The sequence below is a fragment of the Phascolarctos cinereus genome, unplaced genomic scaffold (assembly GCF_003287225.1).
Source record: "Phascolarctos cinereus isolate Bilbo 61053 unplaced genomic scaffold, phaCin_HiC Scaffold_2;HRSCAF=192, whole genome shotgun sequence".
Taxonomy (NCBI): Eukaryota; Metazoa; Chordata; class Mammalia; order Diprotodontia; family Phascolarctidae; genus Phascolarctos; species Phascolarctos cinereus.
This window is the reverse complement of record NW_027555625.1, coordinates 62,035,808-62,051,581: the sequence shown is the minus strand read 5'-3', so window position 1 is coordinate 62,051,581 and position 15,774 is coordinate 62,035,808. Positions and strand designations below refer to the sequence as shown.

The following is a 15,774-nucleotide window of genomic DNA, read 5'->3' as shown; positions in this document are numbered from 1 at the left end:
AATCACTTTCATTACCATATTGTAAATGATTACAAAACATTTATCATGAGGGGAAAATATTATCTAGGTGCAGGGTTATATTTAGAAATATTTTATTAATAAGCTCAAGAAATACTCATGGTATTAATAAAAATGTAATTTGGGTAGGGAGGCTTTCTTCCTAAGCCTTAGTGTCCCCAAATGGATAGTGCTCCCCAAATACCCCAGCATGACTACATTCTTAGCCAGATACCTAGTATTAATGCTCATATTAGCTTCCTAGCTTTACCCATGCTCTTAAGTAAAGTGCATTTGTTCATGAAGGACAAAATCTTTTCTTTCTCTGTATTTCTTTAAACTAATGGCTACAAACTATCTTTTCTTTGGGTAATATTTCAGTTCTTAGACATTAACTCTTTTTTTTCTGTAACCTGAGTGTTTTGTTTGTATCCTAACTATACACATTCTCTTAGAACCTTTGTCTTATAATGTCACTGTCTGTCTCTATAATGGAACCATGGTGGAGTGGAAAGAGGCCTGGACACTTTAAGGCCTTGAGCCCTGATTCTGCCACTTACTTTCACTGCCCCCTATACAGGGTACCTGCCCTCTTCCTAACTTCCCTGTTTCTTTTGAGGGCATCCCCATCCTTCCAGTTCCTCAGGTTTGCCATACCAGAGGCTTCCTCCACTCCTCACACTCCCTCACCCTGCCCATCTAGGCAGTTGTCAAGCCTTATTACTCCATCTCCACAGCATCTCTCTCGTCCATCCCCTTCTCTTCAGCTATGAGGACATCATTCTAGTGAGGTGTGGAAGGAGGGCATTCCAGGCTTGAGAAATAGCCCATGTCAAAGCATGGAGAAAGGAAATGAAGTGTCAGGTGTGAAAAACAGCAAGAAGATGGGTTTGGCTGGACTGTAGAATTTGTGGGGAGGGGGGAGAGAGTACAGTTATTCCTTCCACATCAGGGAAGCGGGAGAGAAAGGGAAAGAAATCTGCATAAAATTTTTAGTCCTCCTTTCATACCAGAAAAGAAGTCTTGAATTATTATGGTATTAAAAGATTTAAAATGTTGCTCTTATATAGTATTATACATATATTTTATGCATTCCTGAGTTTCTAAACTGTGTTGTCTGCTGGCCTTCACGTGTCATCTGTGGCTTCTGCAGAACTCCCAAAAAATTCCCATTTAATTTCTCATGCCTACCGTGATATATTGAAACTGTGCTGGGAAAAGTCATGACGTGGAAGGGATAACTGTAAAATGTCATAAGCATGGAGAGACAGACTAGGGGCCAGGTTGTGAAGGGTTTTAAAGGCTAAAGAGTTTTTACTGGATCCTAAAAGTTAATAGGGGCACTAGGTGTGCCATAGTGCATAGAGTGCCCATCCTGGAATCAGGAAGACTCATCTTCCTGAGTTCAAATCTGTCCTCAATGTTTGCTAGTATGACCCTGGGCAAGTCATTTCATCCAGTTTGCCTCAGTCTCCTCATGTGTAAAATGAGCTAGAGAAGGAAATGGTAAACCAGTTCAGTATCTTTGCCAAGAAAACTCCAAATGAGATCATAAAGAGACATGACTGAAGAATGTCTCAACAACAACAAAGAAGTCAGTAGACTTCTGGTCTATATAACGTAAGTCTACATTAGAAGTAGTAGGGAGCCACTGGAGTTTATTGAGTGGGGGATACAGCATAAGTGCTTTCAAAAAACACTGGCAGCTGGGTGGAGGATAGATTGGAGAAGGGAGAGGCTTGAGGCAAAGAGATCAATTTTGGAGGCTGTTGCCATAGTCTAGGTGAGAGGTGTGATAAGAGCCAAAACTAGGATAGTGGCTGTGTGTGTGTGTGTGTGTGTGTGTGTGTGTGTGTGTGTGTGTGTAGAAAGAAGGGAATATATGTAAAAGATGTTGGGGAGGTAGAAATAGTAATATTTGATGACTGACTGCATATGTGGAATGAGTGAGAATGAGTTTTCAAAAGTTTGATCATCATGAATTCATATGTATTTTACTAGAATTTCTTTTTTTACTTTAGAAACCTCTTTTGTGATTTTTAAAGCATTGCATATGGCAATTCTAGGGAGAAGACTTTGAAAAACTGTGTGATGGATGAAAGGTCACCATCAAAACTTGAAACAGATGTCGATAACAGGACTGAAACAGGTATGTTCCTCTCTGAAGTCAAAAAGTAATAAACCTTATTTAGTTTAAAAAGCGGTTTGTTTTTGAAAGGCCTGAAATTCTCAATCTGTGACATATTTTCAATCTTCCTTATTGCCTGCTTGTCCAGGGAAATGGCTATGAATTGATGTCAATGAACTAAGCAGAGATCTTATTGTATAGTTTCGATTTCAGGTTGACAACATTTTACGTGAAGATAAACCATTATCTGATATTACATCTCCCCTTCTACTTTTAGAGTGACATGTGGAAAAATTTTAGTGCATATAAGCACTGGAAATTGGGTTTCTATGTATATTAAGCCATAATGTAACTGCCTTTACTTGGCTGAGCTAAACTGCTGCTCTCAGAAATTTCCTCCGTGGGCTAATGAAGCATTCTAAAGTGCTCAAGCTACTGGGAAATAATTGCTTTACTGGACAAAGTGCCATTTCTAGAGGCCCTGAGAGACTTTAATTGGTGACTGGGTTTCACTTTTTTGAAATGAATTCACATTGCTGCTTTGAAAGGTTTTCTTTCCGCTGAAAATCATATTTGTGCCAAATCCCTAGAGTAGGCTCACTGTAAGCACTGTTGGTAACAGGACATGGCTAACAAAATTATAAACTATTACTGCCATGTCATAGAGTTAACAGCATTGTCTGGAGAATGGTTTCTGTTAGTCTGGTTGTTTCCATAGTTTTATTTTCTCTAGTCTTACTGGGTAAAGAAACTGTAATCCTGCTTACTTCATGCTTTGCTTAAAGACTCACTTATTTTTATCTCCTTTGCTGATCCTATCCTTTCTTCCAGCGCCTCAGTGTGGACATTTCCCAAGAACTAATTTTCAAATCTCTTCTCTCTATTTACCCTTGTAACTTCACCTATGATTTCTATGTGGATGATTTCCCAGTCTCCCGAGTCCTGATAGCTCTCCTGAGCTTTAGTGCCATATTCTAGCTGGAATATTCCCGCATTCCTGCTGGGCATTTCTAGTTCAGTATCCTGTCAGCACTTTGGTGTTCAGTGTACACAAAACCCGATCCATTTCCCCCAGCCTGTGCTAATTCCAGTTCCTGACTTCCCTCTGTCTATTCATCATCAGTCTCCTACTCACCTTGGCTAGAGACGTCTTTATTCCTCCTACTTCTTTGCTCTCACATCAAACTAGCTCTCAAATTCTGTGGTTTCATATGTGCAGGGTGTTGCATCGGTACCCCTCTGCTCATTCCCACCACTGACACCTTTGTTCGCAGGTCCTTTTTCAGTGATTCTTACCTGGATCACTGGAAGTAGCTTTAGAACTGGATCCTGACACCACCAAGTGTGTCTCTCTGTCCAATCCATCCAGTACTTTGTTCTCAGATTAATTTTTTATAAAACATAGCTCTATTCATGGCATGCTGCTACTCAAAAAACATTTGGTTACTCTTCATTACTTACTGAGTTAAGGCCTAATTTATCATGAAACCATAGAATCTCAGAGTTTGAGATCTGTAAGGTCCCTTCATAGTGATATAGTCCAGCCCATAACCTGACCAATGGTCATCGAACTTCTGGAACCCCTCTCTCTGAGGCAATAACCACATCCCTTTTTGAGATAATCCCTTCCACTCTGATCAGCTCAGATTGTTGGGCAGTCTTTCCTACATCCAGACTTAAATAGCCTCTTTGCCCCTTCTCCCCGTAGCTCCTGGTTCTGCCCTCTGGGGCCGATGAGAACAAGCTTATCCCTCACTCCACATGACAGCCTTTCAGCTATTTGAAGAGGGCTGTCACGATCCCCTCCAGTCTTCTCTTCTTCAGGCTCATCAGCTCCAGTTCCTCGAACCAATCTTCACAGGACATAGGCTCAAGATACTTTACCATTTGTGTTGTGAAGTAGCCTGCCATAGTGGATAGGGCACAGGAAGACCTGGGTTCAGATCCCACCCCAGATACTTATTAGGTATGTGACCCCCTAAGCGAGTCACTAATGAGAAAGCCTTCAAAGTCCTTTCTAGCTCTAAATCTGTGATCCTCTTCCCTCCACTAGATGCTCTCCAGTTTATCAACGTTTTTCCTGAATGAGACATCTATAGCTGAGCACCATAGTTCAGATGCAGTCTAACCAAGGCATAGTACAGTGGAACTATCAGCTCCTTATTCCTGGAAGCTTTGCCACATTTAATACAGCCCAAAATCCTATTGCTTTTTGAACTGTCACAACAGTCAGCTGTCTCATACTGAATTTATAGTTCACTAGAACCCCTAGATAGCTTTCAGACCAACTCTTCTCTAATAATACTTCCCCATCCTATGCTTGTGAAGTTGATTTTTTTAAACCAAAATTGTTAGACTTTATATTCATTTTATTAGATTCAGTTCAGGTGGTACAGTGGTTAGAGAGTTGAACCTGAAGACAGAAAGATTTTTCAAATCCAGCCTTAGGCATTTATTAGCTGTGGGACCCTGAGCAAGTCACTTAATTTCTGTCTGCCTCAATTTCCTCATCTATGAAGTGGAGATAATTAGTACCTGTGTCACAGGGTTGTTGTAAGGACTGAATGAGACATTTGCAAAACACTTTCTAAACTTAAAGCACTATATAAGTGCTAGCTATCATCATCATCATCATCATTGTTATCTCTGTCAACATATTTTTGGATCCTGATTCTGTGATCTATTGCGTTAGTTTCCTTCCCAGCTCACTGTGAGCTGTAAATTGAATTAGTGTACCATCTATTCCTTTATCCAAGTCATTGATAAAAATGTTAAAACAATAGTACAGAGCCAAGTATAGATCCTGGGGCACCTCACTGCCAAGTTGATATTGAACTACTAAAAATTAATCTTTCAGTCTGCTACCTGACAAGTTCTAAATCCGTCTGATTGTATTGTTGTCCATTGTTGTTGTGGTCATTTATTTATTCAGTTGTGTCCAACTCTTCATGACCGCAGGGACCATAGCATGCCAGGCCCTTCTCTCGTCTACTATCTTTCAAAGTCTGTCCAGGTTCATGTTCATTTTTTCCATGACACTATCTATCCATCTCATCCTCTGCCCTCTCCTTCTTTTGCCTGTAATCTTTCCCAACATCAGGGTCTTTTCCAATGAGTCCTGTCTTTTCATTATATGGCTAAAGTATTTATGCTTCGACTTTAGTATTTGACTTTCCAGTGAATCATTTGAATTAATTTCTTTAACAGTTGACTGATCTGATCTCCTTTCTGCCCAAAGGGACTCCCAAAAATCTTCTCCAAGGCCACAATTCAAAAGTTTCAATTCTGCAGTGCTCAGCTTTCCTTATAGTCCAGCTCTCACAGCCATACATTGCTACTGGAAAACCATAGCTTTGACTAATGCTGACCTTTATAAGCAAGGTGATGTCTCTGCTTTTTAGTTTGCTGTCCAGATTTGCCATAGCTTTCCTTCTAAAGAACAAGAGTCTTTTAATTCAGGGCTTCAGTTGCCCTCTGCAGCAATCTTTGAGCACAAGAATATAAAATCTGACACTGCTTCCATTTCTTCTTTCGTTTGTCAAGAAGTGATGGGGCCAGTTGCCAAGATATTAGTTTTTTTTATGTTAAGCTTCAAGCTAGCTTTTACACTATCCTCTTTTACCCTCATTGAGAGGCTACTTAATTCTTCACTTTCTGCCATCAGAGTGGTATCATCTGCATATTTGAGATTGTTCATATTTCTCCCAGCAACCTTAATTCTAGCTTTTGATTTATCCAGCCTGGCATTTTGCGTGATGTATTCTGCATATAAGTTGTCATATTCCTTTTCCAATCTTAAACCAATTAGTTGATCGATGTTCTATTCTAACTGTTGCTTCTTGACCTGCATACAGGTTCCTCGGGAGACAAGTAAGATGATCTGGTACTCCTATCTCTTTGACAACTTGACACAATTTGTTGTGATCTACACAGTCAAAGGCTTTAGTGTAGTCAATGAAATAGATTTTTTTTGGAACTCTCTCACTTTCTCCATAATCCAGCAAATGTTAGCAATTTGGTCTCTAGTTCTTCTGCCTCTTTGAAGATTAGCCTGCTCTTCTGGTAATTCTCTGTTCACATATTGTAGAAGCCTGGCTTGCAGAATCTTGAGCATAACCTTGCTGGCATATGAAATAAGTGCAGTTGTTTGGTAATCTGAACATTCTTTGACATTGCCCTTTTTTAAGATTGGGACATAAATTGATCTTTTTCAATCCAATGGCCACTGTTGAGTTTTCCAAATTTGCTGGCATATTGAGTGTAGTACTTTGACCGCTTCATCTTTTAGGGTTTTAAATAACTCAGTTCTACAGCTCATCTTCTCCATGATGGTATATATGAGATTCTTTGCCAAATGCTTTGCTAAAATCTAAGTAAAGCATAACTGTAACATTCTCTTCATCAGCCAGTTTAGTAATCTATCAAAAAAACCCACCCAAAATACTGTTAGCCTAGGATGATGTATTCTTAAAGAAGCTATGCTGGCTCTTTATAATCATTGTTTCTCTTTCTACATTCTCATCAACCATTCCATTCATTATGAGTTGGAAGGGACCCTACTTAGGTAAGGGCCATCAAGTACAACACCCTCTTGCAAAGATGAGGGAGCAGAGGCAGAGTTTAATGACTTGCTTATGGTCACATAACCAAAAAGTGTTTGAGCCTGATGATCTGTTCTAGAATTTTCCCAGAAATTGGAATTTTGTTCACTGGCCAGTAGTTTGTACTGTTCTTTCCCTCCTCCCACCTTTTTTTGAGGAATTTGGACATCTGTCCTTCTGTGACCTTATGGTACCTCTCCCATGTTTTAGCATCTCTCAGATATTCTTGGCAGTGACTTAGTACCCAAAGATGCAGCTTAATGGGTGGCTGGCTTGGTGTTACCTGGGATCCTCGGGCATTCTCTTACCATCCCTTTACTTGTTTGGGGTCTCAATAGTTACCACTGGTAACCATTTTTGTTGTTATTTCCAATGTAAAGGTCATTCTCCTTGGCAGAGAAAATAGAAGCAAAAGAAGAATTTAGCAGCTCAGCATTCTCTCTGTTACCTTCCTGTCTTCCCAGAGCAGTCCTCCTCTTCCTCCCTCCGCACCTCCTCCAACCTCCCTTTCCAATCCCCATGCCCATTAGCCTGTTCTCTGCACCCACTTCATGCTTCTTTTCATACCCTCTCTTCTTCTGTTGCCTCTGTCCAAAGGCCTTGCCTAAATCCTGGCATTTTGTTTCAGATTCTGCCATTTCTCCCTGAACTGGTTCCAGTTTCTCCTTCTTGTAAACTCAGACATCAGTTTGTACTTTTTATGGTGTATTGGGTATATGATAAATTCTCCCTCCAAGGATCATCCTTAGTCCTCCTTGTGTTTTCACCCTTGTGGTGGTCTCATCCAGATTCATGACAGGGGCTCCAGAAATACTTGTTGACCAAGACATTTAATCAATTAACCTGCATGCACAAGCCGCCAGCCCTGAAAATAAGTCCCTTCAGTTCTTTTATTCATTATCACCAAGAAATGATGCAATGCAACCACTGATTAGTACTTACTAGAGCTGGAGATCTGAAGCAAAAGGGGCCAAGCCCCTACCTTCAAGGAGTTTTTTCCATATAGGTGACTTTTTCCAGGTAATTATATTCTATCTCTTAACACAACAAAATATTTATTTTTATGATAATCTAAAGTGCCTGCTACAGTTGCCTATATATTGAACATAATTTACTTATTTCTTGACAACCCAGGGTTATATTGAAGTGTAGGAATATTAGTCCCTACACAAAATAGCCCCCCAGAGGCCATTTGTGGTTGTGTCATCTCACCTTGGCTTAGTTGCTATTTATCTTAGTGAATTAACCATAATCAGCCTCTAGGAGAAACTGAAGTAATAGTAATTCATTTGTTTAATGTTTTAAAGTTTACAAAGTGCTTTTCTCACAACAACCCTGTAAGGTGGTTAGTACAAGTGTAATTTGTCCCATTTTACAGAAGAGGAAACTTAGACTCCGAGATTAAGTGACTTACCCATTATTACATAGCTAATAAATGTTTGAGGTGGGATTCCAGGTCTTTCTACTTTAAATCCAACCTTCTATGCTATGCTGCCTATCCATTGAATTCATATACTTTCAAAACCAAATAACTGAGTTAATCAGTATACCTTATCTGCACATATTCGTTAGTCATCCTGAGGGAGCTTCATACCTCTGTTGAATAAAGCACCCATGTGGTTTTGTGAAAATTATTCCCCCTTCACCATCTTTTACTTAAAGTCATAGAATCATAGACTGTTAGGGCTGGAAGAGATCTAAGATATTGTCCAATCTAACCGCCCCCTCATTATTTTAGATATAAGGAAACTACATCTCAATTAGTCTGTGAACAGATGGTTGTTTACTAAAAATCTGACCTCTCCAGGTAAGTGGAGCATTATTGTATAAAGAGTAGACTAAACCAGACCATTGAAATTTGTTTTCCTTTCTTCTTTTCTCCAGGTGATGTCTAAGACAACAAACTTCTTATACCTATCACTCACTTGGTTCTTATATAGTGATATAAATATAGGATTAATCTTTCTTGAATATATATATATGCATGTGCATACATACACATATATACATATACATGTGTGTATATATAATGTGTGTGTGTATATATATATATGTATATAATTTCCCTAACTAGATTGTAACCTCTTTAAGGGTTTTATATTTCTTGCTTTCCCTCTCAATGTTAACACAATTCTATAGTCAGTCTGTTGAAGGAGTGAACAAATGAATGTCAAATAAATGAAATTAATGTTCTTTAACATTTGCTCAGCAAAAACTGATTTCCTTGAAAACAGATAAGTAGCTATTTATAAGGCTTTCTTAATGTGTCTATGCCTTGATCTCCTCATCTGCATAATGAAGATATGTCCGCTTCCTTTCTCCCACACATCAACTTCATGGAATTAAAACCATTGGCAAGTACATATGTGCTAATGTGTTGTGTCAGCATTTTTATTGGAGTGGGGTCCTGGTCTTTGGGAGAGAGGTGAATGCTGAAGTTTGGAGAAGGGCTTCCTGGAACTTTCTCTCTACAGGGTCTCACTCTTGGTTTCTATCCTTAAACTTGTCTTGTAGGCAAACTTCTGCTCTGAGGTTTTAGCAATAAGCTAATCTTTCTGAAATTTCAGGGGATACAACACAAGCTATAACTTGGGAAGACCAGAACAAATTTGCTTAATTTCATTCAGTTAAATTCTGAGACCTTGTAATTTCCATTGAGAGACACAATATAAGGAAAACCACACAAGATTGGAAAAGAAAGACCTAGGTTCTATACATGGCTCTTCCACTTGAAAAGATAGTGTGTTGTGGTGAAAAGAACACTGAATCCAGAATCAAAGGATTGGGGTTCAAATCTTGCCTCTACTTCTTACCACCCATGATTGATGTTATTAGGCAAGGCACTAGCCTTCTCTGAGCCCCAGTTTCCTCATTTGTAAAATAAGGGGTCAGACTAGATGATCTTTAAGGCCCTTTCTGGCTTTAAATCCTATGAATTTGCTAGCCATGTAATCTTGAAAGAGCACAGATCTAACCATATCTCTTGCTCAGGACCCTTCAATGTCTCCCTTTTGCTCTATGATAAAATACAAAGTATTCAACTCAGTAGTCATAGCCCTTCACAACCTGATACTGGCCTACTTTTCCAGGCTCATTTCACATAGGTCCAAGTCAAACTAGCCTACTAGTTGTTTTCCAAACTTGGTATCATTATATTTTCCATCTTTATGTCTGACAGGTTGGCCACCATTCCCAGAATGTGCTCACTCCTTTAAAGTTCGGCACAAGCTCTACTAGCTACAGGAAATCTTTCTTGATTCCCTAGTTATCGCTGCTCATATAATCCTGTACATACTTGTATCTGTTTACTTGTGATATGCAGTAGAATTCAAGCCCCTTTGGAGCAGGGACTATTCCTCAATTTTGTTGTTAAATCCTTAGCGCCTAGCACAGTACTTCATAAATAGTAGATATTTAATAAATGCTTTTGGGTTGGGTTAGAATATTTGCACATTCTGTCTGAGGGCTGTGAGGAAAGCACTTTGTAAACCTTAGAGCACTATAAAAATTAGTCTTATTATGTGTTGGGTATTTGAGGATATGCAAAGACCATAACATAAAATCCTTGTTCTCCAGGAATTCACAGTCTCACTGAGAAATAAAGGTGATACATAGTACCTACTCTTCTCTTTCTCATGAGGTTGGAGGGAGAAGATGGGTAAGGTTATCTGTACTTAGGAGAAAAGGAGGACTACTACATTCTGCCCTCCCTAGTGCTTTATCCTACTCTGCCTTCTGCTTCTGTATTCTCTGAGACCCCTAGCCTACTGCAAACAGACTCACCTTCATCCTCCCTCTCTTCATCTTACATTCTTTCCATAACATTCACGGAAAGCTGGCTCTTTCCAGAAATGCTTCATCCCTTGTCACGGTAGTCTAGCGGCTCTTCTCATGCCTCCTGACACACTGGGTTAGGAGGAGGAGTTGGCCTACTGTCTTCTGTCCGTACTGTCATTTCCAGACCCTTCTCATACTGTCATCACTCAGAAGCCTGTTCCTCCCATGAGGTTTATTTTATCTGTCTATATCCCCTTGTCCAGATCCTTATTGCAGGCATCCAGCAGCCTCAAGGGTTTCTCTTCTTTCTTACTCAGGTTCAGTGCCAGGCTCACAGTTTTCCTCTCTACCTTAACCACTTCCCTCATCCTTGGTGATGTCAGTATTCATGTTGATATTCCTTTGAACACTCTGGCTTCCAGTTCATTATCATCTTCAACTTTCATGTCCTTTATATTTACATTCAGCCTCAGATACCATCCGTGAAGGGGTGGTCATGCCTCAGAAATTGTTTTGATTGACTATACATATTTGTTAGAAGGGTTTTCTTTTTCCAGTCATGGTGAGGGAGAGATGGGGAAGAGAGAAAATTCATTTTTATTCATTGAAAATGATAAAATTAAATTTTAAAAAGAAATTATTGTTTTGTATTTCTTTTTTAAAATTTATTCATTTATTTTTAGTTTTCAATATTCACTTCCATAAGAGTGAGTTCCAAATTTTCTCCCCATCCCTCCCCCAAGACGGTATGTAAATTAATATAGGCTCAACATATACATTCATATTAAACTCATTTTCACATTAGTCGTGTTGTAAAGAAGAGTAGAACCAATGGGAGAAACCACGAGAAAGAAGAATAAAAAAAAACCCAAAGAGAGAGCAAATAATGTGCTTGGATCTGCGTTCAGACTCTGGATGACAGCATTTTCCATCATGAGTCGTTTGGAGTTGTCTTAGATCCTTGCATTGCTAAGAAGTCATCAAAGTTAGTCATCACATAATGTGACTGTCACTGTGTACAATGTTCTCCTGGTTCTGCTCACTTCACTCAGAATTAGTTCATACAAGTCTTCCCAGGTTTTTCTGAAGTCTGCCTGCTCATCATTTCTTATAGCATAATAGTATTCTATTACACTGATATACCACAAACTTGTTCAGCCATTCCCCAACTGATGTACACCCCCTCAATTTCCAGTTCTTTGCCACCAAAGAAAGAGCTGCTGTAAATATTTTTGTACATGTGGGTTCTTTTCCTGTTTGTATGATCTCTTTGGGATACAGACCTAGAAATGGTATTGCTAGGTCAAAAAATATGCACAGTTTTATAGCCCTTTGGACATAGTTCCAAATTGCTCTCCAGAATGGTTGGATCAGTTCACAACTCCACCAACAATGCATTGGTGTTCCAATTCTCCTACAGCTTCTCCAGCATTTATCATTTTCCTGTTTTGTCATGTCAGCCAACCTGATAGATGTGACGTGGTACCTCAGAGTCACTTTGATCTGCATTTCTCTAATCCATAGTGATTTAGAGCATTTTTTGCCTTTTTTTTTTTTGGTGAGGCAATCAGGGTGAAGTGACTTGCCCAGGGTCACACAGCTAGTTAGTGTCAAGTGTTTGGTCTGAGGTCAGATTCGAACTCAGATCCTCCTGACTCCAAGGCTAGAGTTCTATCTACTATGCCACTTAGCTGCGCCTTAGAGCATTTTTTTCAAATGACTATAGATGGCTTTAGTTTCTTCATCTGAAAACTGCCTACTTATATCCTTTCACCATTTATCAATTGGGGAATGACTTATATTCTTATAAATTTGACTTAATTCTCTATGTATTTTAGAAATGAGGTTCTTATCAAGACACTGGTTGTAAAAATTCTTTCTCAGTTTTCTGCTTCTCTCCTAATCTTGGTCACATTGGCTTTATGCAAAAACTTTTTAATTTTATGTAATCAAAGTCATCCATTTTGTATTTTATAATGTTCTCTATCTCTTGTTTGGTCATAAATTCTTCCATTCTCCATAAATCTGCCAAGTAAAGTATTTCTTGCTCTCCCAGTTTGCTTATGGTATCAGTCTTTATATCTAAATCCTGAACCCATTTTAACTTTATTTTGGTATACAATTTAAGATGTTGGCCTATGCCCAGTTTATGCCATACTCATTTCCAGTTTTCCTAGCAGTTTTTTTTTTTGTAAAATAGTGAGTTCTTATCCCAGAAGCTGGAGTCTTTGGGTTTATCAAACAGTAGATTATTATAGTCATTGACTACTGTGTCTTGTGTACCTAACCTATCCCACTGATCCACCACTCTATTTCTCAGCCAGTACCAAGTAGTTTTGATGATTGCTGCTTTATAATACAATTTAAAATCTGGTATGGCCAGGCTACCTTCCCTTGCATTTCTTTTCATTAATTCCCTTGATATTCTGGATCTTTTGTTCTTCCAGATGAATTTTGTTACTATTTTTTCTAGCTCTATAAAATAATTTTTTGGTAGTTTGATTTGTATGGCACTGACTAAGTAAATAAAAGAAATTATTCCTAAATCAAAATTGTTCTACTTCTATGATCTTAAATTCTGAAATTCCCTTTTCATTATAATCTCCTTCCTTTCTTACCATCCTTACCTCACTTTCCTTAAACCTTTCCTTCATCTTCACCATGACTTCCAGTCCTTCTATCCTTTCCTGGTTTGTTTTTCTGTTTGTTTTTTCAAGATATGGTCTCTTTCACTCTCTGAGGCTGGAAATGCCAGAGCTAGTTACTCACAGGCAAAATCTTACTGCTTATCAGCTCTGGAGGTTTGACCAGTTCACCTTTTTTGGCCACCCAGGGGTTCCCTGTTTCTAGGGACTCACTGTCTGAACGCTAAACTTTGTTTGGACACCTGATCAGGATAGCCTACTCACCCAGACACTAATCTGGGCCTTTACATGTTGAGATCATAGGAAGGCACCACCATCTCTCTCTGTTCTTACAGCCTCTTTTTTCCCTTCACAACTTTAACCCTGTCATCTTCTCTTGAATCACTTGCTCCCTTGTCCTGTTGGCACTTAGGCCCTGCAAGGCCTCAAGCCTGGCTCACTCCTATCTTCTGCCTTCTCTGACCCTGTACTTTGTTCCTATAAGCTGAGTGTACTACTGAGAGGCAGTATGGCACAGTAGCTAGAAGACTGGATGTGGAGTCAGGAAAACCTGGGTTTGAATTCTGCACCATTCACTTACTAGTTGGGTGACCCAGGGTATGTCTTCTCACCTCTCTGGGCTTTAGTTTCCTCATCTGTTATAATAAGGAGTGGGACTTAATAACCTCTAAGGTACCTTCTACTTCTAAATATGTAAACCTATGAAATTCATATTGTCTGCCCTCAGATCTACACAGAGTTAATTATGTCATGCTTTCTGAAGTGGTTTTAGGACCCAAACCTTCTCCAGCTCAAGCTCCCGAAGCCTCCCCATCCCTTCTTAGTAAATAACTTGCCTTCTGCTTTTATTGAGAAAGTTCAAGCCCATCTACCTAAGCTCCTTTATCTTCCCTATTTCATATCTCAAAATCTCTCTACAACTCCACTTGACTCTTCCATTACTGCAGCCTCAGAGATGTCCTTGTGTTACTGCAAGGCCCTCTCCTTGTGCCCTTGCCTCCATCTTTCTCCTGTCACCTTTGAGAGTTTTTCCTATGGATCATTCCCTTCTCATCTTCCGTCTCTATCTGTCTCCTGGCTTCTTCCCTCTGGCCTGAACACACTTTGGTCTTCTACTTGACCCTGCTATCTCCTCAAGCTATTGTCCTTTCTCTTTCCTCACTGTTTATTTTCAGAAGTTCGTTATAACTCTTTGCCTTCACTTACCTCATTACTTACAGATTTCTCAACTCCTTGTAATCTGCCTTATCTCTCTCTCCATTCTAAAGTCAGAAAAGTAATCAGAGAGCTCTTCATTGATAAATACAAAGGCTTTGTCTTGTTGGACTTTGGCTTTGTTGAGGCCAGCAGCTGCTGCCTCCTCCTGGCCACTTTCTTGTTCCAGGGCTTCTACGACATTCCTCCAGGTTCTGCTGCTGGTCATCTCCTATTTGGGATTTTTCTTTGCATCCCCAATGCACAGTGCCCTGAACACAGGAGGTGCTTAATGTTATTTAAATTGAACACCAAACCATTAAAAAAAAAAGGCAGCAGAACAATATGCACAAGTGTCAGGTGAATGACACAGATGTCGAGGATGGTTGAGAAAGTTAAATGGTTGGAAAAGCTCTCCAAGAGGAGGTGAGACTGGAGCTGAGTATTGGAGGGCTGACCAGCCAAACCTGGACAGAAAGGAGGGTGTGAGATGGAGTGTGGGGGGAAAGAGCCTGGGACATTAAGGGCAAAGTTAGTACAGAAACCTAGATGTAACAGGTATAATCATTCTCTTTTTTTTAATTTTTTTTTTTAGACAATTGGGGTTAAGTGACTTGCCCAGGGTCACATAGCTAGTAAGTGTGAAGTGTTTGGTCTGAGGCCGGATTTGAACTCAGGTCCTCCTGACTTCAGGGCCGGTGGTATAATCATTCTTGTGAGGAATTAGTAGGAGGTGAGAAATGTTGGCTGGGGTCAGGGTCTTGGGGCATCTTCAGCACCAGGCTAAGGAGTGTGGACCGAGAGTTTGTGAAGATGATGGAAAGCTCGTCAGTGTTTTTGTGTAATCTGCGAGTTTAAAAGGAGTCTGAGTGGTTCTTAGTCGTATTTCCCCATTTCTAGATATCACCATGTCAGCCATCTTAGAGAACAAAGAGCAGTGCCTACAGCCTTACTCAGAAACTCATCCCCAGATCCGAGCTTTATTGTCACAGAGTTCTTCCTTTATTGTGAAATCTAAGTCTCTTCTGCTACAGTTCAAATAGGTTTCCCCTGATGGATGTGAAGCACCATTTGTAAGTTTCCAAACACTTATAATAACCAGTGATTGCTGTCCTGATTTTTTTTTTGAGGCAGTGGCATTCAATGACTTGTCCAGGGTCACACAGCTAGTAAGTATCTGAGGTCAGATTTGAACTCAGGTCCTCCTGACTCCAGGGCCAATGCTCTATCCACCATGCCATCAAGCTGCCCCTCTCTTGCTTTTTCTATGATGCTTTCTGGGAACTGCTTAGTCACTGGGGAAAGCAGTCTTAGAGCAAATGTACTCTAAGAAGGAAACTGTCTTTAAGTAGTGTATTTCAGTCTCTGCAGCTGAGAAGCAGTAAACATTTCAAGTCCTTGAATGCAATAAGGGGCCCAAGTCTCCAGAAGC

General features: G+C 39.8%; 1 protein-coding gene across 3 annotated transcripts in view; it reads left to right on the top strand.

Moving 5' to 3' along the window:
* The window catches only part of LRRC36 (leucine rich repeat containing 36), a 52,823-nt gene that overhangs the window by 15,865 nt on the left and 21,184 nt on the right, over positions 1–15,774 (top strand). For all 3 annotated transcript variants that reach the window (XM_078149428.1, XM_078149426.1, XM_078149427.1), the window contains exon 5: positions 2,064–2,146. In XM_078149428.1, coding sequence (XP_078005554.1) covers positions 2,064–2,146 — 83 coding nt within the window. The remainder of the gene's footprint in view (positions 1–2,063; positions 2,147–15,774) is intronic.